Below are 27,042 nucleotides of genomic sequence, written 5' to 3' on the forward strand. Positions count from 1 at the left end.
ACTGAGCCTTGTTTGAATTCCTGACCCACAGAAATCAAGAGATGTAATAAATTGTTAGCGTTTTAAGCCAATACATTTTGGGGTCACTTGCTATGCAGCATTAGATAAATAATATGGGGGTGAGTTCCCTCAGAGTCAGTCACAGCTGACTGTGCTCATGGAGGTTAACGGCAGGCCTGGAGGGGACACGTCTCCCGCCTCCAGTCAGACAGGGGGACATCACAAAGTCCATTTATTCCCCCTGAGTAAATTTCCATTACCATGGTATTTAGGTCTACTTTTTTAAAAAATTATTTACTTCTTTAAAAATTCAAGTTTTACACAAGGTTTTAAGATATTGTCTAAATAAGGAAACCTGAAGGTAGTAGAGAACTAATTCATAATTAAATGTAGCGTCAGGAGAACAAAGCCCTGGTTTGAGTTTGTATTTGTTAGGATTAGGTTTGGATGTAAGACTGGAAAGTCTATACAATAGTGGTGTAAAATAGTTTATTTCTTTCACACATGAAAGAATTCCACAGTAGGAAGTCCAGAGGTGGCAAGGTAATTTCATTAAAAAAAAAGAAGGGGTCGGCCCGGTGGCTTAGGCCGTTAGAGCTCCATGCTCCTAACTCTGAAGGCTGCTGGTTTGATTCCCACATTTGCCAGTGGGCTCTCAACCAGAAGGTTGTCAGTTCGATTTCTTGACTCCTGCAAGGGATGGTGGGCAGCGCCCCCTGCAACTAGCAACGGCAACTGGACTTGGAGCTGAGTTGCACCCTCCACAACTAAGACTGAAAGGACAACAACTTGATTTTGAAAAAAAAGTCCTGGATGTACACACTGTTCCCCAACAAAGTCCTGTTCCCCTTCCCCAATAAAATCTTTGAAAAAAACACAAAAAAAACAGAAGAATCCTTTAAATGAAAATGTGGTTTTTGGCCCAGTTTTATTGAGATATAATTGACATGTGACACTGTATTAGTTTAAGTGTACAGCATGATGATTTAGTATGTGTTTACACTGCAAAACGACTACCACGAGAAGTTTGGTTAACATTCATCACCTCGCATAGTGTAAATTTTTTTCTTATGATGAGAACTCTTAAGATTTACTCTTCACATACTGTGAAATGTACAACACAGTATTGTTAACTATAGTCACCATGCAGTACATACATCCTCAGAACTTATTTATGGTATCACTGGAAGTTTGTACATTTGACCACCTTCACGTATTTCCCCAAGCCCACCCTCTGCTTCTGGCAACCACCAATCTACTCTCTGTATCTATGAGATTTTTTTTTTTTTTTTAGATTCAACAAGTGAGATCACATACAGTATATGTGTTTCTCGGTGTGACTTATCTCACTTAGCAAAATGCCCTCCTGGTTCATCAATGTTGTTGAAATGGCAGGTTTTCCTTCCTTTTTATGGCTGAATAATATTCCTGTGTGTGTGTGTGTGTGTGTGTGTGTGTGTGTGTGTGTGTGACACCACATTGTCTTTATACTCTCATCCAGTGATGAACACTTACGTTGCTTCCACACCTTGTTTATGGTAAATTGATGTCATGAACATGGAGGAGCAGATATCTCCCTGACATAGTGATTTTATGTCCTTTGGATATAGACCCCCAAGTGGAATTGCTGGATGACATGTTAGATCAATTTTTAGTTTTTAAAAGACCTGTCATACTGTCTTCCATAGTCACTGCCCCATTCATCTGATTGGATGTATTCCACTTTTCTGTTTTTGAGTTCCCACATGCTTTCTTCTGCTTCATCTAGTCTACTATCAGAACTGTTCTATTGAATTTTATTTATTTATTTATTTATTTATTTATTTATTTATTTATTTATTAAGGAGGGCGCAGCTCATAATGGCACATCGTGGCCGATGTGGGGATCGAACCGGCAACCCTGGTGTCATCAGCACCACACTCCAAACAACTGAGCCAACCAGCGACCCTCTATTCAATTTTTTATTTCAGTGATTATACTTTTTACCTGTGTGATTTCTGTTTGGGACTTTCTTTTAATTTATTATCTCTTTATTGACATTCTCATTTGTTTCATGCATTGTTTTCCCAGGAAGATGAGCATTTTTAGAAGGATTTTTTAACTTTCTCAGGGAAATGACTTATCTCCATTCATTTAGGTGTGTTCTGGAGTTTTGTCTAATTCTTTTGTATGGAACATATTCTTCCTTTTCTTCAATTTCCTTGACACTGTGTGTTGGTTTCTGTACATTAGACAAAAGAGGTGCTTCTCCCAGTCTTGATGCAGTATCTCCTGTAGGAGATGAGTCTTGTCACTCAGACCTGCTCTAGCTCTTGGTTGTCTCCCCAAACTTTGTGATGCCCTAGCTGCCCCCTCTGTTCTCAGAGGCTCCCAGCAGTGTAGGTTTGCCAAGACCCTGCAGTGTCCCAAGGGAAGGATGTCAGTCAGCATCGAGTTGCAGGCTGATCGGAAGCTGGGGCCTCAGGCAGCAGTTTTTCAAGTAAGCAAACAGGCCTCTTTCAGGGAAGGACTGGGAGATGGGTGTTTCTGAGAGCTGTGTGTGCGCTAAGCCTTTAGAGAATAGCCCGTTAAGAACTGTTTTCAGTTTCCTCCAGTCCTGTGGGATCCACAACCACAAGCCTCACTGGCCACCAGCGCCAGGCGATCAGTGGGTGCATCCCCTGAGCAGCAGCCACAAACGCCATGGCACCAACTGTGTGCACAAGGTCCTTTCAAGGATAAAGCAGTGACCCAGAGGGCACCAGGAAAAGAATGTGGAGATGGTACCTACTCACAGCCCTGGGCTCTGGAGAGGAATTTTGGCCCCTAGATTTGTGTTAAATCAGGAGCCTGATCCTCAGGCTTCAACTTTAAGAAAAGAAAATAGTCCTTTTTCAGGGAAAGACTGGAGGTGGGCGTTTCTCTCTGCAGGCTCTGTGCTGAGTCCTGGGGTGGGTGGGGGTAGAGGGTTAGCCATACTGAGTTTCCCCTGCCCATTGAGAACTGTTTATTTGTTTTCTATAGTCCTGTGGGTCTTGTAGACTCAAGTCCCATCGGATTTCAGAGCTACTTGATTTGGGCGCTTAGCCCTCAGGGGGAGATTTAAAAGTTTGGTGCAAGATGTTCAATGCAAATCCTTCACTTCTTAAGGAGAAACTGGAAGGTGTGAGTTCCCTTCCAATTGTTGTGGGTTGGGTTTATGATGCCATTGTGCCTCAGTCTACTATATTTATTTAGATGTGGGTTTTTTTCTTCTTTGTCCAATGTGTTCGAGTCCCTTAGCTATCTTCTGGGTTTCTTCTAAGGGAATTGTTCCTTTTGCAGGTGTCAGTTCAGTGAGTCCCTGGGTGAAGGTGAGTTCAGGCGCCTTCTAAGTCACCATCTTGACCCAGACTCGTTTGGATTTAAAGAAGAAACTTACTTTTTGAAGTCATTATATTACCAATGAAGTGGTGAGTTTGATGCCCACGGGGCACAGACAAGCCAATCTGACACAACAGGTTTTTACAGAGAAAAGATCCAGGTGCCGAATGAGGAGACTGGAGACAAGGTTCACATCAGTCTCCCCAAATAAGGACTTAGAGAAAATGTAAAGCTCAATGGTAAAAGAAACTATATATTTTTATTAACTCTAACTTGGGAGTCTTGATTGGATAATCTTGGAACTAACTCATCTAATAAATGGGGAAGGTGAGAAAAAGTGTAAAGGAATTTCAAGGTAGCAAGGTTTGATCGGGTGGCATCTACGTGTCTGGCTAACTGCAGCTTTCTGAACACCCTCACCTCTGAATATTGCCCACATGGACCGGGTCAGCACACAGTTTACGGCTAGGGGCAAATTTTGGTTCAGTTCCCCCATCAGGGTTAGTTGGAGTTCATTTGTTGGCTTTCTGTGCCTGGGTAAGCCCCTGGGAGTGTGGATCTGGCTTGGTCTTGTGGTTCCTGGGGCTCTGTGAGGAAGCTTGCTGTTATCTCCTGAAAAGAATAAAAGTCTATTAGCATCAGATTTCCGTGTTAGGGTCCAGTTTCAATTACATTCGGATTTGTTCCAGTTTCCCCTCGTTCTCGTAAGAATGTGCCCAACCTTGAAGCAAATATTGCTCTTGCTATCTTGAAAGAGATTGTTGGATCCAGGTGCCAGCTTACAAAGGGGAGGATTTTTCAAAAAAAGTTTGAGAACATCTTTTGGCAGCCAGGATACTGGAAAACTTTCAATGTCATTACTTCACAGTGCTGGAAAACATAATGGTATAAATTCCACAATAAGAAAAGAATAAAAAAAAAAAAAACAAAAAAAAAAACGAAAGAAAGAATAAAAAAGATGTATATCATACAAAATCTTCTTCCAGACCCTGTGTGCTTTCATACATTGCTCTCTCCTTTAAAACCACTATAATCCTGTGAGGTAGCATGATTCCTATTTTACAGATGAGAAAATTGGCTCATAGTATGTTAGTGAGGTGCCCAGGTCACATATGTAGCTGGTATGTGTTTTCCAGTATCTGAACCCAGGACTCTGCCTTAGAAGACCTCAGAGGGAAAACATCTCCACTCTGATTTGCCTAAAGGACTTTGAACACGTCCATACTCAGTGTCTGATGGGTCACAGGATTATATGGTCTTTAATGGATCATTTTGTCCAGAGATTCCTACACTTAGACATTGTAGGTCAGCTAAAATTTTGAAAAATAATTTCATACGTATTTTTCATGGGAAAAATATTTTCAACTAGCCTGCCAGTTACTGTAAATAGGATTCCACAGAAGAAAGGATAATTAAACACCAGGAAAATAGAAAAGATAAATTCATTTCTTTCTTTTCCAACACATATTAACTGAGTCTCTATTTTGAAAAATCACTTAAAGTCTCTAAAAAGAATCCTCTTAGGTATACAGTAAGTGAAAAAATGTGCAATCAGACAAGCTACTAAAGTAGGCAGGAAAAGTGAGTGTATCTGGCATTGGAATCAAGATGCTCCTGCCTCACTCTTTCCAGCTCAAGACAAACTCCAGTCCAGACTGGTACAGCCCCGAACACAGGGCTGCCTCCTGCCCAGCTCCCAGTTGAAAACTATTTTAAGAATTCTCAGCCTACTTGAAATTACTTCTCCTCAGCTACATATCATTAAAAAGGTAACAAAAAGATATAAAAGGCATACTCATTATTGAGCCAATGCCAAAATTAATGCGGCTAATTCCCTGTACAAGTTGGTCATAGGATTGCTCTCTCTTTTTCTGGCTCCGAGATCGATGATGAATATAAAGGTCTGATTGCACCTAATGTCACAGTCGCTTCCATGACCCACATTCTCAGCAGGCCATTTTTCCCTCCTATCACATTTAAGTCATGTGTCTGGGATAATGGAGCAGCTGGTATTTTGGGATTGTGTGTGTGTGTGTGTGTGTGTGTGTGTGTGTGTGTGTGTGTGACTCTGAGAGGACCATGTATGAAGACCCAGCTCTGGGGGCATCAAGGACCGTGAGAAGGAGCAGCAGGAGCTGTGGGCAGCAGGTCTCCAGGGAGGGGAGGCATTTAACCCTGAGTCTCTGGAAGCTTCTGGTGGCTCTTTCTCTTAGGGAAGGGAGAGGCAGCAGAGACTGAGGGGGGCACATAGCAGGGGAACAAAAAAAGAGCTGTGGGTAACGTGTCAACATTTAAATATCTGCTCATCATTCAAGAAGTGTTGCCTGCATGTCTCTTATGTCCCCACTGTCCTCCTCCTGGGACCCCTGTCATGAGAGAAAAGGCAGCCTATGATATAGGACTCTGCCACCTCAGCCTTCCTCCCCAGGTCCTGACCCCCTTCCCCATCCTTTTCACTCTGTCACACAGAGGGTCAGAGCGGGAACAGCCCTCAGAGCAGCCGATCCAGGACTTCTCAACATTACTCTAAAATGTGGATTCTTTTTGTCCGAAGTCACCGAGTGAAGAAATAATCTAGAGATGGTCTCCAAGGGAACCACCCACTCAGCTGCCCCTCATTCAGCCCCTCTGCCCACTTCCCCCACAGAAGCCCTATGACGCTGTGGACACCTTGAGAGCCCTTGATCCGGTAAATCACTTTCAGGACCCCACCCATTGCCTGGGATTTGGAAACATCTTAGTGGGATCCTTGAGACTCCTGAGGGTATTGAGAAATGTGTGTCACCTTCTCTTAACTCCCCATGGGCCCTGACCATGTGTGACCTGTGTGCTGGCCCCTCGTCCTGACCTTACCCCTACTGGGACAGCCCTTGGCCTGCCCACCCTGCCCAACAACTTACAGTCAGGCCCTCAGCTTCCTGTGGACATAGAAGGCAGAGACACCTACTGCCAGCAGCACCTTGGGCCCCAGGAAGAAAGCGATGAGGGATTGAGCGGACATTGCTGGGCCTGGAAATAAGGGACAGGAGAAGCCATTAGAGGGGCCATTATGGGAGACTGTTACCAGGGGCCACCATTTACTCCATCTGAGGTTACCTGGGCTCGTCAATGCTCTGAAGCTTTTGCACCTGCTCTGGGCTCAGGCTCAAGGTAGAAATTGGGATAAAGAAGATGAAGCCCAGGACTTACTTAGAGCAACAGCAGAGCTGCAGAGAAGGTTGGATTCTCCACTTCAACGGGCCTGCTCGGCCTTATAGGGCCCTCATGGGGGATATGGGACCCTGAGGTGTGGGGTAGGGACCTATGGATCAAAGCACTCGGCAATCTTCAGTGCACTTTGGGCTTCTGAGGACAATGGCAGCTACATAGATACTTATCTACAAAGTTATCCTCTCCACACTGAAATAAGAAAAAAAAAACAACAGGAATTTAAATTTTGTACATAACTAGGTCTCAGTATTACTTGAAAATATAATATGAAAAGTGGGAAACAACTCTGAGTCAATGGAGAAAAATCACTAGACCTTAGTGCACCATCTGTCACGAGGCTGCCAGCCCACCCTCACTGAACCACAGGAAAAAGTACAGGAGAAAGAGATGAGGGCAGGAAGAAAGGGGCCTGAGATTTGGAAATCCTGCCCAATATTAAATCCACCCGAAATTTGACGTTATTGGAAAATTGTCCTGAGAATCAGAGTTCAGATGATAGGAAGGAGTTTCAAAGTGTGGCTGATGTGCAAGGGTCTGCAGAGTCCTCCAGACTCTGTGACTATGTTACCTTAGGTGGGAACCGAGCCAGTAGTGCAGTTTCCAGGCTCTCGGCCTGACATGGAAAGGTGCTGGCTCAGGTAGTAAATGGTCATCAACTGTGATTGGATGGCCATCAGCTGTGGCTAGTTGGCCGTCAGCTGTAACCAGTGAGCCATTGGCCACTAATATAACTTCTGTGGCTACGCTAGCAGCAAATGGGGGCTAGCAAGAAGATGGTGTCTGAGCCTGCAAGAGTGGATTGCAGCTAGCAAATGGGGTTGGTTGGTTGATGGAGAAGTGGACGGCAGATTGCAGATCATGTGGCTCCTGCTTCCTGTGCCTAACCTAGTTGCCAGCAAGACTATAGTGGTATGACTCCCCAATTTATGGCTCCGTGGGTGTTCCTTTTTGGCCGTGCCATATCCTGTGTTCTTATGTGGGGAGCAGGAACAGAGACCCCACATGATACCCTGCATGACACCTTACATAGCAAGTGGGGAAGCAGTGGTTATTAAGCTAAGATCTTGAAGTGGGGACATTGTTTTCCATTATGCTAGTGCAGCCAATGTAATAAAAAAAAGATTTTAATAAGTGAAAGAGGAAGGCAGGAGAGTTAGAGGAGGGTTTGTGACCTCCGAAGCAGAGCTGACAGATGTGGGGTCCTTAGCCAAGGAGTGTGGGTGCCTCTAGGGGCTGGAAAAGACAGGAAGTTGATTCTCCCCTAGAGGCTCAAGAAGGAACCCAGTGCAATCATCATTGTAGACTTCTGACGTCCAATCTGTAAGGTAGTAAATTTGAGTTGTTTTAAGGCACTACCTGTGGTAATTTGTTACAGCAGCCATAGGAACCTAATACAAGGAAGCAGGGACATTTTCAAAGGACTGAGGTGATTAAAGGGACAGGCACAATTTAAAGTGCATATCTTATGGGAGAAAGCAAGGAAGAAGGAAGAAGTGCTGTTTGACTATTGAAGTTAAAGGAAAAAGAAAATGGTGTGGGAGGGAAATTCAGAGTTCTAAAAGGCAAAACGGAATCAAACACATTACAGGACTCAGAACATTTCTTCCGTTTTCAAAATGATCCAACAAACCCAAAACTCCACTAACATACCTGGATTATGCTATAGTGACAGAGAAGAGGTTCATTAATGTGAAATATTGTAAAACACCCCAGTACCAAAAACATGACCAAGAAGATGTCCATCCTCACAGCAGGCCCACTGGTCCAGGACTGCAGTGGCCGGAGCCTCAGACACGGGCGGAGGTGAGGCATCCAGTGCAGAGGGTACACTTGGCTCCAGCAGCCAAGCTAAACCACCCACACCATTTCCAGCCTTAGTACTTAGCAAGGGTGCCAGGTCAGGCAACTGAGAGAACCAGGAAGTAGCAGCCTGGTCTGAGCCCCAGCAGGAGGCGGAGACGGAAAAGCAAACCGAAGCCAGTCCAGACAGCGGAGGTGGTGGAGCCTCAGTTCTCCTGCTCTCCTGTTCAGTACAACCCTGAACCCTACGAATGACACCAGGTACAAGCATAAGACTCTGAGAGATGGAAGAGGACGGCAGACTGGTTGGGGGCCTGGGGACTAAAGGAAGAAGACAGTGACAGGCATCATAGCTGTTCTCTCCTAACTCCACAGGCACAGAAGGTGACCAGCTGTGGCATTAATAAAAAAGGTGAAAATAAGTAATCTACATTTCCACCTCAAGAAATGAGAAAAGGAGGAACAAAATTAACTCAAAAAAGGCAGGAAAAGTGTATTACAAATAGTAGAAAAATTAATGAAATGGAAAATGAGGAACAATAGAGAAAAACCACTGAAAGAAATTGAAATTTTTGAAAAGATCAATAAAATTGGAAAACTTCTACCAAGACAAATGAATTAAAAAGGAGAAATAACACTTTCCAATATCAGAAATGAAGCAGGGGAGATCAGTACATACCATGAAGACATCAAAAGGAAAATGGGGTCTATTATAAACAACTCTACAGCAGACCTTTGACAACATAGAGAAAAATGAACAAAATTCCTCAAAACCCACCACCTACCACAATTCAGTCAATTTGAAATGAGGAAAGTGAATAGTCCTAAAATATTCAAAATCTTTTTCAAATCCGAAAAAGGTGATGTCATGTGAAAATTCTACCAAGCTATTACACATGTATTAAAATAAATTTTCATGAACAAAAAACAGCTATAAAAGAAATTTGGGGGAAATTTTGCCATATAGTCCCTTCTGATTATATTAGGGAATTATTGTCAATTTTATTAAGTTGGTAATGGTACTGGTTTCTAGAAAAAACGATGACCTCAATCATATGCCCACACAATTCCGGACTGCATTTGCATTAGATGTGCATACATGACTAAGTTAGTGGACACATTTATGCACCTTCTGTGTAGCTCTTATTTTCAGGGCAATTGTTTGTCCTCCCTTTCCTGTGTTTACTCTCCCCGCAGGCAGCGACATGGACACTAGGTGGTCTACACTGATCCAGCAGATAGGACATCACCATAGGACATGTTGGGTGAAGCGCGGGCCTTTGAAAGTTCTTCTGTAGTAAAGACGCCTGGAATCCAGGCCCGATGCCCTCCTGATGTTACATGGGAGAGAAATAAGACATACTTTTTTTGCACAAAGAGGTCTCTAGGTCCTTAGAACAATGCCCAGCTGAGGGGGAGCGTATCTCTAATTAGCACATATTTGCTATACAGGCTGGTATCCGTGTCCTCAGGGACTCAGATGTAGATGATTAGTTTACCCCAATCAGCTGGTGTGAGGACAAGAAGTTGTTCCCCAAGTCCCTTCTGTAAAGCTCCAAACTCACAGTGAGGTTGAATCAGCAGAGAAGATCAGAGATGAACTGAAATTTTCCTACAGTGAACCGGCTGGAGGCAATTGTGATTATTGCTGGTTCATTGTCATAAATCAAGGGACAAAGGAGGCCCGTGCTGTGGCCACTCATGGTCACCTGGGTGCCTGGACCAGATGGAAACGTCTAGGATGGAAAAGAGACCAGGCAGCCGTGAGAAAGACCAAGGAGGAGAGCGGTGGGCGGACAGGGATGGTGATCGCAGTAACTGTAGGTGAGGAAAGCAAGAGGCAGGGCGCTGTGAACAGGTGATTTCCTTCCTTCCTTCTTTAATGTAAATTGATGCAATGTATATTGATCTTTAGGAAAATCTATAAAGATAGAAACCAAATTCTTACCTGTGGTGACTCTTGAAGTATGGGATTTGGGAGGGGAGCACATTTCAAAATTCTACTTCCTAGCTGTAGACTTCTAGATTATTTTATAGTAAACACAGAATACTGCTCTTAAAATTTAAAAATAATAAAATTTAAAATCAGGTTACTTGGAGTGGAGGCCTCACCTGTATTTACGTCTGACCCCTGGTCCTTCTGGTGGACAGAGGCCTCCAGGGTAAGGTGTATGGTGACCGCCGGCTGCCCATCCTGCTCCACCTGGCAGGTGAGCACCACGTCCTCCCTGTGGGCAGATAAATTCACAAGGAGCCAGATCATCTGGTTAAAGGTTCCATCATTGTTCTCTGTGAGGGTCAAGGCCGTTTCTGCTCGGGACAAGTTTCCGTTCTCCAACCAGGTAACCTGTAGGCGCCGGGGGTAGAACTTCTTCACCCAGCAGGTGACGTTCACCATGTTCCCTGCCACAGGCTGTTGGGTAACCTCCAGGGTGGGTGGAACTGAAACAACACAGGGCAGAAGCTCTGACCTCAAGGAACAGACGGATCACAGGGGGGGGCTCCATAACTTAGCTCCTCCCCCCACAGCAAGGGGACCAACCAGGACACTGCCAGGCATACAGCAGGTGCTCAAACACTGAGGGTACTTCTTGCATATGTATGAAATCACTAAGCATGGTGCCTGCACACAGTAGGTGCTCAAGACTTATAGCTCATATTAGGGTAATGTGAATGAATTCAACAAACACAGGCTCTGCCATGCATTGGGAACGTACTAACTGTGGCAAAATAAATGAAATCACCAAACACACAGGGGCCTCGCTCACAGCAGGTGCTTAGTAATAGGAGTTGCTATTAGTAAAGCAATGGAAGTACCTACACAGTAGTAGGTGTCACTTGTCAGCTGTCATTAAACAGTAGTGAGTGACCAGCACACCCAGGTGCCTGGTGATGGGAAGGACTGTCAGGAATTAGATTCCAGGCAATTCCAGGCCTGGAGCAAAAGCAGGGGGAGGAGCAGGCTTGGAGGTTGGGGGTCAGGTATGGGTTTGTCTGGGTGGGAGGGGATCTACCTCGGATGGTCTCAGACAAGTTGGCAGTCCCACGAAGAGGAGGGCCCCCCTGCAGGGTGACGTGGTCCACCTCGCAGACCAGCTGAGAGCGAATGTCCCCTGGGGCCAGCACCAGCCTGACTGTGCTGGAGATGCTGTAGGAAGCGCTGTCTCCCTCTGGGTCCACGGTGGTCTGGGAGGCTGGGAGCTCATTCCCATCTTTGAACCATTTCAGGGTGATGTGTTGCGGGGAGAAGCCGTGGGACTCACAGGTGAAGCTCACTGTCTCCTTAGGCGGGGCCCTCCCCGTGGGGCCTGATACCACAGGGGGAGAGGGTTTGGCTACAAAAGGAGCAAAATGAACAATAACCATGATTGTCATTATCACCACTAAGGATAAGCATCTGACACTGTTTAGAAGCTTCTCACGTGTTATTTTTAATCTTTCTAATAATGTAGGGAGGGTGGTGTCCTCATCCTCATCTTACAGAGGAGGACACATGTCAACCGTAAGTGAGGGGCGGGGCCAACATGCAAATCCAGGCCTGCGTTCATTACCCACGTTCTTTCAGGTGATTCCCACAATCTGGGCACAGAAACAAAATTACTGATCAGTGTCACTCTTCATCTTAACTGTTCCTAGCTCTCCTGAAACCCTCACAGACTCCTGGACAGGAGCTGTGATTATCACCACTTCCTAGACGAGGAACCTGAGGACTGAGGAATCGGAGACTTGCCAAGACCACACAGTGATGGGCAAATGGCCCCACTGCTCCCTGGTGTCCTGATACCATCCTGCAAGGTTGTGTGATTATCCACATTCTGAAGGTGAGGACACTGAAGCCCAGTACTAAGAACTGAGTCACAACCTTGAAATAACACCTGACACGAGGTGCTACTCTGTGCTGGGGGTTCACACAGAGTCCCTCAAATCCTTCTAGCTCTCCTTAAAAGGAGTCCACGATTATCACCGTTTGACAGATGAGAAAACTGAGGCTGAGAGAAATAAAGAGACAGTCTCCCCCCACCACTGTGTCCCAGGGGTATTTCCTGGGGCCTCCCCATCCTTCACCTCCATCAGCAGAGCACATGCCCCACCTACATGTGCTCCACACTCACGACCATCCTCCCTTTTCTCTCTGAGATTCTTGCCTTCGAGCAGTTATAGGGAGAATCACCCCCAAGTGCCCAGGCCTGAGGACCTCTTAGCAGTAAGCAGAAGTTCTGGGCTTCTGACAACTGGGTCTACAATATGACCTCTTGCTCACGCTGGGCCACAGCAGCCTCTAGGAAATCCCTCCCCCTCCTCACCCTCACCCTGCAGAGTCAGGAACTCGCATGCAGGGTGTTCCTGGGGTGGCAGTGGCTCCTCTCTGCTCTATCCAGGCCACTGTCCCCAGGCTGCTCCTGCAGGCTGCTCAGTGAAGGAAAACACCATGAAAGTGGGGGAAAAAGACTACTGAATACTTAAATTGTTTTTATTAAAGTATAGTTGTCACTGAATATACAGTTAGATGTAAAAAATAGTGATTAGACGTTTATACGTATGATATGATCACATGTTATGTCTAGTAACCCTCTGTCATCTTGCAAACTTATGATATTTCTGACAGTATTCCCCATGTAGCACATTACATCTCTGTGACTTATTTATTTTATAACTGGAATATTGTACCTCTTTTTCCATTCACCGTTTTCCTCCATTCCCCAACAACATTCCCTCTCTGGCAACCATCCGTTTTTCTGTATCTATGAGTCTGTTTTTGTTCAGTTTTATTTCTTTGTTTAGATTCCACATATAAGTGAAATCTTATGGTTATTTGTCTTGTTTATCTGACTTATTCCACCTTGCATAATATCCTCTAGGTCCATCCGTGTTGTCACAAATGACAAAACTAAATGCTTGGGCTTCAGTCTTGGCTCCCAGCCCTGCTCACTAGTAAGGTCCCCTCTCCCAGCCTTAGTGGCCTCATGTGTATAAAGGAGCTGCAGATGCCCTCAGAGCACTGGTTATGGGAGTAAATGCCATGAGGAAGATACAGCACCTGGCAAACTGCTGTTCCTAGCCCCTCCCACATCCCCACTTTCTCATCCAGGGCATCTTCTGGGCAGGTAACTTGGGGAAAGGAATGCGCACTCAGGAGGAGCAGATCTGAGTGGTGATGGAGCCACTTCCTATTACCTGTGACTACCTGGCCAAGGGATGCACAATTAGAACTCTTGTGATATCTGCAAATTCAAGACAAAGTCACCTTCCCTGCCTATGTCCAGGGATGCTGGAGAGACTGCATTGCTATCACATCTAGGATGGATATGTGGCTATATGCTCACAAATTGAAGTCCATGTCCCCTCTCACCCAGCAATGCCATTTTGAGCCTCTTCCTCATGTTAGGGTGACACTTGGACACGGTTATGCCCTGTAGCACTGTTTTAATAACTGAAAGTCGGGAATAACTTATAACCATCAACAGAAGAGCGTAAATGAATAATGCTATCTCCATTCACTGGAGTGTTAGCAGCTGCTGAACAATGGAGATTTCTAGGTGCTAATATGGACCCTTGATTTGGGGCGATGTGGCTGATGGTTTGGACAGGTCCCCAATCACCTCAGGTCTTAGGGTCTGAATGCGAGGGGTATCTGAACCTTCAGGAAACCAACAAAAAGGATGAGTCTGGCTCTTGGTTAAATGCTTCAGTATACACTGAGCTTTTCATTCTACACCTACTATGTGCCAGGCTTTTCCACGGAGAGTCCAGAGCCGGGACAAGAAGGAGCCAGCCTAAAATCAGATCGGACTCTGGAACAATCCCCTCATGCCCTGTGACCGTGGGCAAGGCCCCTGTCACCTCTTGGCCTCAGCTCCCAACTGTGCATAGCGGGTAGGTTAGGCTGGTGTAAAGGACCTTCGAGTGCTGACATTCCAGGATTCAGGATCCTGGGCCCCTAGTAGAAAATACTCATTAAGCATGTTTGCTGCCTCAATGGTGTGACCCCTAAGTCACCCACATGGGGACATCCTCCCTGGGTGAAGGACATTCTAAGACAACCCTGCTGTGCTCTGAGCCTTCAGGGACTAGGTGAGTCGGTCCCTGAATGACAGAAAGGTTTTCCGGAAATATGTACAGTATGACACAAACTCTGGGCAGCTCCCCCCGAACCATGGCTGTTAGAATAAATATTGAGTCTGTGCCTTTTAAGAAGTTCTTCTCAGTGTGATGGTTCTGAAGTTGAAATAAAGAAACATGTTCTCTGTTACACCTTATTCTTCGTTGTTGCTCAAAGAATGCAGGTCATTCTTATTGACGTGTCACACACTAAGAGACAAAGAGGCTAACACAGTACTCACCACTCACTGTGAGTCGAGTGCCTGGTCCAGACGTAAACTCCATGTCGTCAGGGTCTTGCCTCTGGAACTTCACACAGTAGTAGGTACCGGTGTCTGCGGGGGTGATGTTACTGATGCGGATGGAAAAGTCCATGTTGTTTCTCCTTGTGGCGTCTGCAACAGCTGTTACTCGAGGGAAGCGGGCTCCCTCATTTCCTTTGAAACTGTAGATTAGCTCCCGGCCTGGCCCTGTCCCCCTGAACCACCGCATGGGCCCCACAGGGAGCATGGAGGTCACGGTGCAATGCAGAGTGGCCGTCTCTCCAGCTGCGACCGACACTGACATCTCAGGCTGAATCACCTGCAGCTCCTCACCTGCCCCTCCTGGAGGGAAACAAAGCAGTTATTTATTCATCCTTATCTGATCCTGTAGGTTTTGTCGAGTGTTTATCAACAACAGCTTTCACTGACTGAGCCCACTCTGTGAGTGGGCCTTGAGCTCAGTACTTCGCATCTGTCACCTTGAGGAACACTCACAATGAGACGGTAAGTGAGACTCTGTAACCGATGAGGAAACTGAGGCACACAGAGGTGAGTGATGTGGCAGAACATGGGTGCAAGTGCTGAGCTCGCTCTGGAAGTTTCATCCTCCCCCAAATATTTCTGGCTCTCCACTTGCTGGCGTAGTGGAGAGTTGTACCTCTGGACCTTTGCACATGATATTTCTTTAGACCGCTGAGTTGTCAGCATATGTGATGAATGTATTTTGTGGGACATGCATGTAACTGCAAGAACATCTATGGATCAACTTGCCTTTTCCACAAAGTTCGACATGTTGTGAAAATATCTGCTCCATCAGCCTGGACACTTGAGAGACAGTGATGGTGCAGAGTTCCCACCAAACAATGAACTTGTCGTATAAATAAGAAGTGAAACATTGTTTCTATTTCTTGAGATTCTTTTCCCCATAGCATAATCACCGTTATATTAGTTTCCTAAGGCTACTTGAAGAAAATACCAAAATCCTAATGTGTTAAAACAACAGAGATTTATTATCACATTGTTCTAGAAGTCAGAATGCAAAATTGGTGTTCCTGCCTAAAATATGTGTCATCAAGTTGCATTCCTTTTGCAGCCTCTGTTCCTTGCCTTCCAAATTCTAGAGGCTGTCACATGCTTTTTCTTATGGTTCCCACCTTCCTATCTCTCCAACCTCTTGTTGCCATTGTCACATGTCCTTCTCTAAATTTGACTTTTCTACCTCCTTTTTATAGGGACTCTTGTGATTATATAGTGTCAACCCGATCATCTAGGATAATCTTTCCATATCAAGAATTGTAAGCTAATTGCTTCTCTAAAATCTGTTTTGCTATATAAAGTTAAATATTCAGTCTCTGGGTGGTAGGACATGGACCTCTTTGTGGGGGCGGGGGGGCTATTGTTCTGTTTACCACACACACATCTCTCTTGACTCTTACAGAAACCAGTTGTTATAACAAAAAACCTATATATGTGGAAATGTCACACAATATGAATGGCAAGACAACTTAGTTGAATTAGAAGAAGAACCATGCTAGCAGTGCACTGGAGAAACAGCAAAATAAAAGTAAAAATCAGTTAAGAAGTTACATGAAATATTCACAAATACAAAGAAATCAAACAACATAATCAAAATGATCAATAGTCAAAGTAGAAATCACAGGCGTATTTAGAGAAAAGCCTGAGGCTACTGGGAATGAAAATACAATTACCGAAACCTCTGATACAGTAGAGGTAACTTCACTGCTGTAAATGCAGACATTTAAAAGGGGAAATGATCATAATTCAATAGACCTTTAGAAATTAGAAAAAGGCAAGCAAAAATTAATCCAAAATTTAAGGTAGCAGAGGAAGGAAATAATAAAAATTAGTGTAGATATATAGAAATTATGAATAAAGAAACAACAGAGAAAATCAACAAAACTATAAGAGATGCTTCAAAAATATAAATACAATTCACAAAACTTTAGATTGACTAAGAAGAAAAAAGAAGTAACTCATCAGAAAAAAAGGACATTCCTAAGAATTTTACAGAAATAAAAAGGGTTATAGTAGAGTACTATGAACAATTGTACACCAATAAACTGGATAACCCAAAGAAAATGGACAAATTCCTAGAAACACAGAACTTACCAAGACTGAATCATGAAAAAATAGAAAATCTGAATAGAGCTGTTACCAATAAGGAGATTGAATGAATAATCAAATGTCTCCCAACAAAGGGAAGCCCAAGATCATTTGGCTTCACTGGTGAATTCTACGAAACATTGAAAGAAAAACTAACAGGAATCCTCTACAAACTCTTTTAAAAAATTCAAAACAGAGGAAGACTTATTTACATAGTTAAAGTCATTCGAGACTCGTTCTCAGGACAGCATTATCCTGATAACAATGCCAGGCAAAAGCATTATAAGAAAACTACAGACCAATATCTCTTATTAAAATTGATGCAACAAACGCAACAAAACATTAGCAAACCGAATCCAACAGTATATTAAAATAATTATATATCACAACCAACTGGGATTAATTCCTGGAGATAAAGATGGTTCAACATATGAAAACCTCAGAATATAATGTATCACATTAATAGAATGAAGGACAAAAAATCCAAATGATCATCTCATTTGCATCAGAAAAGCATTTGACAAAACTCAACATTTTTCATGATAAAAATGATCAATAAACTAGGAATACATGGAAACTTCCACAAAATGATAAAATCATATACGAAAAACTTATCGCTAATACCATACTTCATGGTGAAAATCTGAACGCTTTTCCTGGAATATCACAAAACAAGACAGGGATGCCCACTTTTGCCGCTGATATTCAACACAATAACGAAAGTTCCAGAAAGAGCAATTAGATAAGAAAAATAAATAAAAGACATTCAAATTGGACAGAAACAAATAAAACTATGTCTGTGTGCCCATGACATGACTTTATATGTAGCAAACCTCATGGTTCCACACTCACCCACACATGTACACAGAAACAAAACTCTGTTAGAAATAACACATGATTTCAGCAATCTTGTGGGATACAAATCAACACACAAAACTCAGTTGCTTTCTATACAATTATGATGAAGAATCCAAAAGGAAATTAAGCAAATAATTTCCTTTACAACAGCATCAAAAAATATCAAGTGCGCAGGAGTAAATTTCATCATTGAGATGGAAAAATCATACATTGAAAAGTAGAAACATTGCTGAAGGATATTGAACAAGACATATGTAAATGGGAAAACATTTTGTGTTCATGGATTAGAAGAGTTAACATTGTTTAAATGTCAATTACATAGATTTCAGGTGTACAATTCTGTATTACATCATCTATAAATCCCATTGTGTGTTCATCACCCAGAGTCAGTTCTCTTTCCATCACCATATATTCGATCCCCCTTACCCTCATCTCCCACCCCCCACCTCCCTTACCCTCTGGCAACCACCAAACCATTGTCTGCTAACAATTGTCACCCCAATAAATTTAATAAAAAAATAAAAAAATAAAATAAAAAACTGCACATAAAAGTTAATAATGACAATAAAAATGTCTACCCATTATGGCTAAATTGTATTAATTTTTGTTTAAAATAATTAAAAAATAAAAATTCCAAAATTTGATAGAAAAAAAAATGTCAATAGCACCTAAAGAACTTAACAAATTCAATGAAATCCCTATCAAAACCTCAATGGCATTTTCTGTAGAAACGGAAAAGCCTGTTTTAAAATTCAAGTGAAATTCCAAAGGGCCCCAAATAACAAAAATATCTTGCAAGATAACGTAGTTTGGCAAGTCACACTTACTGATTTAAAAACTTTCGGAAAAAGTACAGTAATCAAAGTAGTGTGGCACTCGCATTAAAACAGATATACAGACCAATGGATTAGAATAGAGAGCCTGGAAATAATCCCTCATATATATGGTGAAATGATTTTCAACATGGGGCCCAAGACTATTCAAAGGGGGAAAGGACAGTGTTTCAACACATGATGCTGGAATAGCCACATCAAAAGAATGAAGATGAACTCTAATATTACATCACATACAAAAATGAAATTACAATGGATCAGAAACCTAAATATAAGTGCTAAAACTATAATATTGTTAGAAAAAAACCACAGGTCAAACTCTTCATGACTTGGATTTGGCAATGATTTCTTGGATATGAGATCAAAGACACAGGGTAACAAAAGAAAAACATACATAAAGTGTACTTTATACAAACTGAAAGCTTTAGTGCATCAGACAATACTATCAAGAGTGTGAATAATCAAAATGGCAGCATGAGGTGAGCCTCTGGAAATCTCCCCTGAAATTTATAACAAATTGAAAAACTATAACTCCACAAAGGACTCCTTGCATAGCAGACAGGCAAGACGAAGAGGCCCACTACTGAATTCACTAAAGGTGGGCGAATCCTGCGAGCGGGGGAGGAGGGAAGGGAGAAGTGCGGAGATGGAGCCCTGGAGGCACAGGACGCAGACCCAGCTCATTGCTCTGAGCTCGCTGCATCCCGGAACTACCGCAGCTGTGGGAGAGGGAAGAACTCGGACTGCTAGGGCTCCGCTTATGGCCCACAGGGCTGAGGGGCAGCATATAACACTGCTGAACCCAATGCTCATGGCAGAGACCTCAGAGAAAAGACTGAGGGAAGAAGGCTGAAAATGGTGGTTTAAGCCCTCACTGCCAAGCAGAGAATGGAAGCCTTAGGCACTGAGACTAGCCGCCCCCTCCCTACCCTCCCAAGCTCGCCCCACCCCCACCTACCCAGTGCTAGAAGCGGAACAGTAACAGCGTCAGATCAAAAGAACAGAATATTTGCAGTTCTGAGAACTGTGACCTGCTGACCCAGATTCGCAGCCCAACTAGTTCCGGCAAAGTGTAGGGAGCTGTGGAAGCAGGACCGGCTGTGGTGGTGGTCCCTGCCATTGCTCTGGGCCACCTCTCACAACTTACCCTGCCCCTGTCCCCACCTATCTGGGCGGATCCCTGCAGGAGTAAACAGAACTGTTGAAACATACCGGGCTCTGAATCTGGTGCAGGAAGAGCTTTGGAACTTCAAAAGCTCTCCGCATCCCCACAGGGACACTGCGCCCTGTGACCCAGGCGAACTATTAACAGAGGAGAAGCCCGACTCCCAGGGAATCCCCCCATTGTGTGAGAAGCTGGAATAGTGCAGAGAAAACATAGCACTACCATGTGAGAAAGAATAAAAGGCTGCAGTCGGAGAGAAAATGAAATAGTCTACCAACACGTACTGGAAAACAAAAGAAAGACCTCTTCCTATCAACCTGTTGCAGAACCCACTCCTGTAGATGACTAGGAAGAGAAATAATAAATCAGTAATTGCCATAAATAAACAAGGCAACAAGACATCTCAGAAAGAAAGTGAAAAGTCTCCAGCAAATGAACTTAAAGATATGGAAATATGTGACTTAAAATGACACAGAATTCAAGAATACAGTTCTGAAAAAACTCAATGAGATGCAAGAAAACACAGAAAGGCAGCTTAATGAACTCCGAAACACAATAAAAGAATATGAACATTTTACCAAAGAGATTGAAATTTTTAAAAAGAACCAACTAGAATTTCTGGAGATTAAGAACTCAATAGAAGAAATTAAGAATAAAATAGCCAGCTTAGGGAGTAGAGGTGACCAGATGGAGGAAAGAATCAGTGACATCGAAGATAGAAACCTGGAAATGACACAGATGGAAGAGAAAGCTACTTGAGACGTAAAAGAAATGAAAGAACTCTACAAGAACTTTCTGACTCTATCAGAAAGAGCAATATAAGAATAATGGGCATACCAGAAGGAGAAGAAAGAGAGAAGGGAACAGAGAGTGTATTCAAACAGTCAATGAGAACTTCCCAAACTTGTGGAAAGAACTGGATCCTCGAATCCAAGAAGCAACTAGAACACCTAATTACCTCAACCTGAACAGGCCTTCTCCAAGTCACATTGTATTGAAGCTGTCAAAAATCAATGACAAAGAAAGAATCCTCAAGGCAACCAAGGAAAAGAAGATGGTAACCTACAAAGGAAAGCCCATTAGGTTATTATCAGATTGCTCAGCAGAAACACTACAATCCAGGAGGGAGTGGAACCAAATATTCAAACTATTGAAAGAGAGAAATTATGAGCCAAGGATAATATACCCAGCAAAGATATCCTTTAGGTATGAAGGAGGAATAAAGACCTTTCCAGACATACAGAATCTGAGGGAATTTTCTAATACATGACCTGCACTACAGGAAATACTAAAGGAGGCTATTCGACCACCATCAACAGGGACAACTTGTGGCAACCGAAACATAAAAAGGAGAAGAGGACGGCCTCAACTGGAATATGGGGATGGAGAAAGTAGGCATGCTGAAGAAAATGGAATGCTCTATATATCAAACTTTCTTTTACATAAATTTAAGGGTAACCACTCAAAAAATCCAGAACTGAAATACATACTGTAATAAAAAAGAAACAAAGGGAAACATCATAGAATACCACCACACAGCAATAATAGACAACAATAAAAGGGCAAAGAAATAATGGAGACACAGTCTTACCAAAAAACTAAAGATAGAATGATAGGAAATCCTCACATATCAATAATCACTCTAAATGTAAATGTACTGAACTGACCAATAAAAAGGCACAGAGTAGCAGATTGGATCAAAAAACAAAACCCAACCATATGCTGTCTCCAAGAGACAAATCTCAGCTACAAGGACAAGCATAGACTCAAAGTGAAAGGGTGGAAATGACACTCCAAGCAAATGGTATCCAGAGAAAATCAGATGTAGCTATACTGATATCAGATGAAACAGACTTCATGGTGAAAAAGTTAACAAGAGACAAAGATGGACATTTCATAATGCTAAAGGGGACTATACAACAAGAAGATGTAACAGTCATCAATATTTATGCCCCCAATCAGGGAGCACCGATATATACCAAGCAACTACTAACAGAACTAAAGGGAGAAATTGACCAAAACACAATTATACTAGGGGACTTAAATACATCATTGACAGCTACAGATAGATCATCCAAACAGAAAATAAATAACAAAATAACAGCCCTAAATGACACATTAGATGAAATGGACATAATTGACATTTATTTATAGGGTACTCCATCCTAAAACATCAGACTATACATTTTTTTTCTAGTGTACACGGAACATTCTCAAGGATAAACCATATGTTGGGACATAAAACCAGCCTCTGCAAATTTAAGAAGATTGAAATCATACCAAGCATCTTCTCTGATCACAAGGCTTTGAAATTGGAAATCAACTGCAAAAAGAAAGCAGGAAAAACCACAAATACATGGAGATTAAACAACATACTTTTAAAGAACGACTGGGTCAAAGAAGAAATTAGAGGAGAGATCAAAAGATACATAGAAACAAATGACAATGAAAATACATCCTACCAAAATTTTTGGGATGCAGCGAAAGCAGTTTTAAGAGGGAAATTTATATCACTACAGGCCTTTCTCAATAAACAAGAAAAATCCCAAATAAATAACCTCACATTACACCTTAAAGAACTAGAAAAAGAAGAACAAGTAAAACTCAAGGTCAGCAGAAGAAAGGAAATTATAAAAATCAGAGCAGAACTAAATGAAATAGAGAACAAAAAAACAATAGAAAAAGTTAACGTGACAAAGAGCTGGTTCTTTGAAAAGATTAACAAAATTGACAAACCCTTGGCTAGACTCACTAAGATAAAAAGACAAAAGACTCTAATAAACAAAATCAGAAATGAAAAAGGGGAAGTTATCATGGACACCACAGAAATACAAAGGATCATCCAAGAATACTATGAAGGACTATATGCCACCAAATTCAATAACCTAGAAGAAATGGACAAGTTCTTAGAAACATATAGCCTTCCAAGGCTGAGCCATGAAGAACTGGAAAATCTAAACAGACGGATCACAGTAACAAAATTGAATCAGTCATCCAAAACCTTCCAAAAGCAAAAGTCCAGAACCGGATGACTTCACTGGTGAATTCTACCAAAGCTTCAAAGAGGATCTAATACCAGTCCTGCTCAAACTCTTCCAAAAAATTGAAGAAGAGACAATACTCCCTAACTCATTTTATGAGGCCAACATTACCCTGATACCAAAACCTGGTAAGGACAACACAAAAAATGAAAACTGCAGACCAATATCTCTGATGAATACAGATGCGAAAATTCTAAACAAAATTCTAGCAAATCGAATACAACAATGCATTAAAAAGATTATTCATAACGAGCCAGTGGGGTTCATCCCTGGGGCACAAGGATGGTACAACATCCGCAAATCCATCAATGTGATACATCACATAAACAAAATAAAGGACAAAAATCATATGATTATATCAATTGAAGCAGAAAAAGCATTTGACAAGATACAACATCCATTTATAATTAAAACTCTTAATGAAATAGGTATAGAAGGAAAATACCTTAACATAACAAAGGCCATATATGGCAAACCCTCACCTAATCTCATAATTAATGGTGAAAAACTGAAGCCCTTTGCTCTACGTTCAGGAACACGACAGGGCTGTCCCCTATCACCTCTGCTTTTCAACATAGTGTTGGAAGTCCTCGCCAGAGCAATCAGGCAAGAGAAAGAAATAAAAGGCATCCACATTGGGAATGAAGAAGTTAAATTGTCACTCTTTGCAGATGACATGATCCTATATACAGAAAACCCTAAAGACTCCACCAAAAAGCTATTAGAAACAATCAACGAATACAGTAAAGTTGCCGGCTACAAAATCAACGTACAAAAGTCCATTGCCTTCCTATACGCTAACAATGAAATCTCAGAAAAAGAAATTAAAAAAAAAAGAAACAATTCCTTTTGCAATTGCAGCAAAAAGAATGAAATACCTAGGAATGAACTTAACCAAGGATGTGAAAGACCTATGTGCTGAAAACTATAAGACATTTTGAAAAGAAATTGAAGAAAACACAAAGACATGGAAAGACATTCCGTGCTCATGGATTGGAAGAGTCAACATAGTTAAAATGGCCATATTACCCAAAGCAATGTACAGATTTCATGTAATTCCCATCAAAATCCCAAAGGCATTTTTTAAAGAAATAGAACAAAAAATCATCAGATTTGTTTGGAACAACAACAAAAGACCCCAAATAGCCAAAGCAATAGTAAGTAAAAAGAACAATGCTGGAGGTATCAACTCCCTGACTTTAGCTTATACTACAGGGCAACAATAATCAAAACAGCACGGTATTGGCAGAAAAACAGACAGAGAGACGAATGGAATAGAATTGAGAACCCAGAAATAAAACCACATAAATATGGACAGATAATTTTTGACAAAGAAGCAAAAAACATACAATGGGGAAAAGACAGCCTCTTCAATAAATGGTGCCAGCAGAATTGGAAAGCCACGTGCAATAGAATGAAACTGAACTGCTATCTGTCACCATGTACCAAAATTAATTCAAAATGGATCAAAGACTTAAGCGTAAGACCTGAAACAATAAACTGCATAGAAAAAAACATAGGTACTAAACTTATGGATCTTGGGTTCAAAGAGTGTTTTATGAATTTGATTCCAAAGGCAAGGGAAGTAAAAGCAAAAATAAGTGAATGGGACTGTATCAAACTTAAAAGCTTCTGCACAGCAAAAGAAACCACCGACAAAATAAAGAGACAAGCAACTGAATGGGAGAAGATTTTTGCAAACAGTGCCTCCAATAAGGGGCTAATATCCAAAATATACAAGGAACTCATACAACTCAACAACAAAAAAACAAACAACTCAACTGAAAAATGGGCAGAGGACCTGAAGAGACATTTCTCCAAAGAGGACATACAAATGGCAAATAGACATATGAAAAAATGCTCAACATCACTAATCATCAGAGAAATGCAAATAAAAACCACAATGACATATCACCTCACCCCTGTTAAAATGGCTATCATCAACAAGACAAATAGTAACAAGTGTTGGAGAGGCTGTGGAGAAAAAGGAACTCCCATACAATGTTGGTGGGAATGCAGATTGGTGCAGCCACTATGGAAGGCAGTGTTGAGGTTCCTAAAATAATTATGAATAGAATTACCATATGACACAGCAATCCCTCTCCTGGATATCTACCCAACAAATCTGAAAACATTTATCCATAAAGACAAGTGTGCTCCAATGTTCATTGCAGCTTTGTTTACGGTGGCCAAGACATGGAAACAACCAAAATGTCCTTCGATAGATGAATGGATAAAGAAGTTGTGGTATATACACACAATGGAATACTATTCGGCGGTAAGAAAAGATGAAATAGGACCATTTGTGACAACATGGATGGATCTTGAGATTATACTGCTAAGTGAAATAAGTTTGACAGAAAAAGCAGAGAACCATACGATTTCACTGTTATGTGGTATATAAACCAAAAACAAAAGAACAAGACAAACAAATGAAGAAACAAAAATTCATAGACACAGACAATAGTTTAGTGGTTACCAGAGAGTAAGGGGGGAAGGGGGTGATAGATGAGGGTAAAGGGGAACAAATATATGGTGATAGAAGGAGAATTGACTCTGGATTGACTCCAAATCACACAATGGGATTTATAGATGATGTAATACAGAACTGTACACCTGAAATCTATGTAACTTTACTAACAACTGTCACCCCAATAAACTTTAATTGAAAGAAAAAAGTTTGTGGGAGGATAAGTGGTAATTTTGAGAAGTAGAGAAAAATGGAGGGTTTCTGAGAGACAGAGAGAACTAAACTACTGTTCATGTGCATTTCCTGTAAACTGAAAATAATTTGAAGAGAATGAGGAAACACATTTCAAAAATCCTGTGTGTGCATATGCACTTCCTCACACCCATTTATACAGAAACACACACACACACACACACACACACATGCATTCACTATATATATATATATATATATATATATATATATATATATATATATATATATATATATAAAGTGTGGTCTAGCATGCTGGTCTACAGGTTGTTTTGAGGTTTAAATTAAATTATAATACATATTAAAAGCTCATTAAAATTTGGCACATAGGAATAATCCAACACATCTTTAACGAAAGTTCACGAGTGCAGACAGCAGAATTTGAACTCTGGTATATCTGAATGGCATGATGGATAATGATTATTCTTTGGTTTTCCTTCTCTGTATTTTTTGATTTTTCTGCTATCAGTCTCCACTTAGAAACTGAACAGTGTAACATGATTAAAAGAATGAACTTGAGTCCTGGCTGAACCACTGCTGTACATAGGTGACATTGGACAAGTTACTCTCTGCCTCGGTTTCCCCTGCTGTGAATCAGAGCTGAGAGATGTAAGCATCACGCAGCAATATCGTTAGGATGGAACAAGTTAACATCACAAAGTTGTCACTGTTATGGTTTCAGCGTCATCTGTTTTGATGCCTCTGGTAACTAGGTGCTACAGTGGATCCACCAGAAACGCTCAGATCCCTGATTTCATGCTGTTGTCAGGTAATGCCCAGCCTTTGGCCTCCTGTGGCAGCACTGGGTGACACACCCTTGCTTATCTGGAGGCCCTAATGTGCTGAGGCTGGGGAAGGCCCAGGGAACAGGGAGAGGGGATTCTAACCTGTGCTCACCTGCAAGTCCCAGCAGTAGAGTCAGCAGCAGGCAAGGAGGGGGGTGGGCCCAGGAGGCAGGGACGGTCATCCTGGAGGCCTGAGCAGGCAGCTCTGTCCACATGTGAGCTGGGAGAACAGGACTCTCTACTCTGTGAGAGGAGCGAAGCCCCGTCTCCTGTGATAGAGGAGGAAGTGTCCAGAATGGGGTGAAATGGCTGTGAGACAGTAGCCTGCTTCTGGATTCTAGATAGTTCCTGCTCCTGGATTGTGAAATAGAACCAAGCAGTGAGGGCAGCTACGTTGTGAGGGTTACTCATCTTAGTGGTTTCAGAGAGACTTGGACAGGCCCACAGGAAATAGTGCTTCACCCCTGCCTGGGACCCCTGCTCCCCATGGGCCCCTCACCCCAACTGAGGTCTTCATGGTGATGCCCCATTTGGGAGCCCAGGTCAAGAAGGGTCCATGGTTGTCATTTGTGTCCCAAAATCCCAAGCCCAGGACTCTAGGATGTGGCCGGCTTATGGCCTCATCTGCAAAAGCCTCACTGAGAGCTACTCACCTGGAGGAAGGAAGGGAGTTCATCAGGGCTCAGTGTTGGAGGGAACCAGGTCTTCTGTTGAAATGACTCTCTGTCCTAACCCCTTAGTGATGGACCTGGTACACCACAGTGCAATGCACAGTCCAGTGTGGACTTCAGAGCTTTAT

General features: G+C 42.3%; 1 protein-coding gene across 2 annotated transcripts; it reads right to left on the bottom strand.

The window, feature by feature from the left end:
* Positions 1–894: 894 nt before the first annotated feature.
* Positions 895–26,497, bottom strand: LOC109448412 (signal-regulatory protein beta-1-like). 2 transcript variants are annotated; one of them, XM_074317245.2, is made up of 6 exons: positions 26,356–26,497; positions 14,695–15,057; positions 11,368–11,688; positions 10,466–10,795; positions 6,244–6,352; positions 3,810–4,213 (listed from the first exon to the last, which is right to left on the bottom strand). In XM_074317245.2, exons 1-5 carry the CDS (start codon positions 26,456–26,458, stop codon positions 6,246–6,248), a joined length of 1,224 nt encoding a protein of 407 aa, XP_074173346.2. In that variant the 5' UTR covers positions 26,459–26,497; the 3' UTR covers positions 3,810–4,213; positions 6,244–6,245. The 2 variants fall into 2 exon arrangements, with proteins under 2 accessions (XP_088645347.1, XP_074173346.2); XM_088789221.1 differs by lacking the exons at positions 6,244–6,352; positions 14,695–15,057; positions 26,356–26,497 and having other exon boundaries at positions 895–3,955; positions 11,368–11,734.
* Between the last annotated feature and the right edge of the window lie 545 nt (positions 26,498–27,042).

Source organism: Rhinolophus sinicus, chromosome 13 (assembly GCF_057876585.1).
Source record: "Rhinolophus sinicus isolate RSI-liver-muscle chromosome 13, RSI-T2T, whole genome shotgun sequence".
Taxonomy (NCBI): Eukaryota; Metazoa; Chordata; class Mammalia; order Chiroptera; family Rhinolophidae; genus Rhinolophus; species Rhinolophus sinicus.

Excerpts from the sequence above, each read along its gene's own strand:
- LOC109448412 (XM_074317245.2), bottom strand. The coding sequence starts at position 26,458 with ATGTGGACAGAGCTGCCTGCTCAGGCCTCCAGGATGACCGTCCCTGCC. Across the intron at positions 15,058-26,355 it reads TCTACTGCTGGGACTTGCAG|GAGGGGCAGGTGAGGAGCTG; the intron begins GTGAGCACAGGT and ends GTTTCCCTCCAG. Across the intron at positions 10,796-11,367 it reads CTTGTCTGAGACCATCCGAG|TTCCACCCACCCTGGAGGTT; the intron begins GTAGATCCCCTC and ends GTGTTGTTTCAG.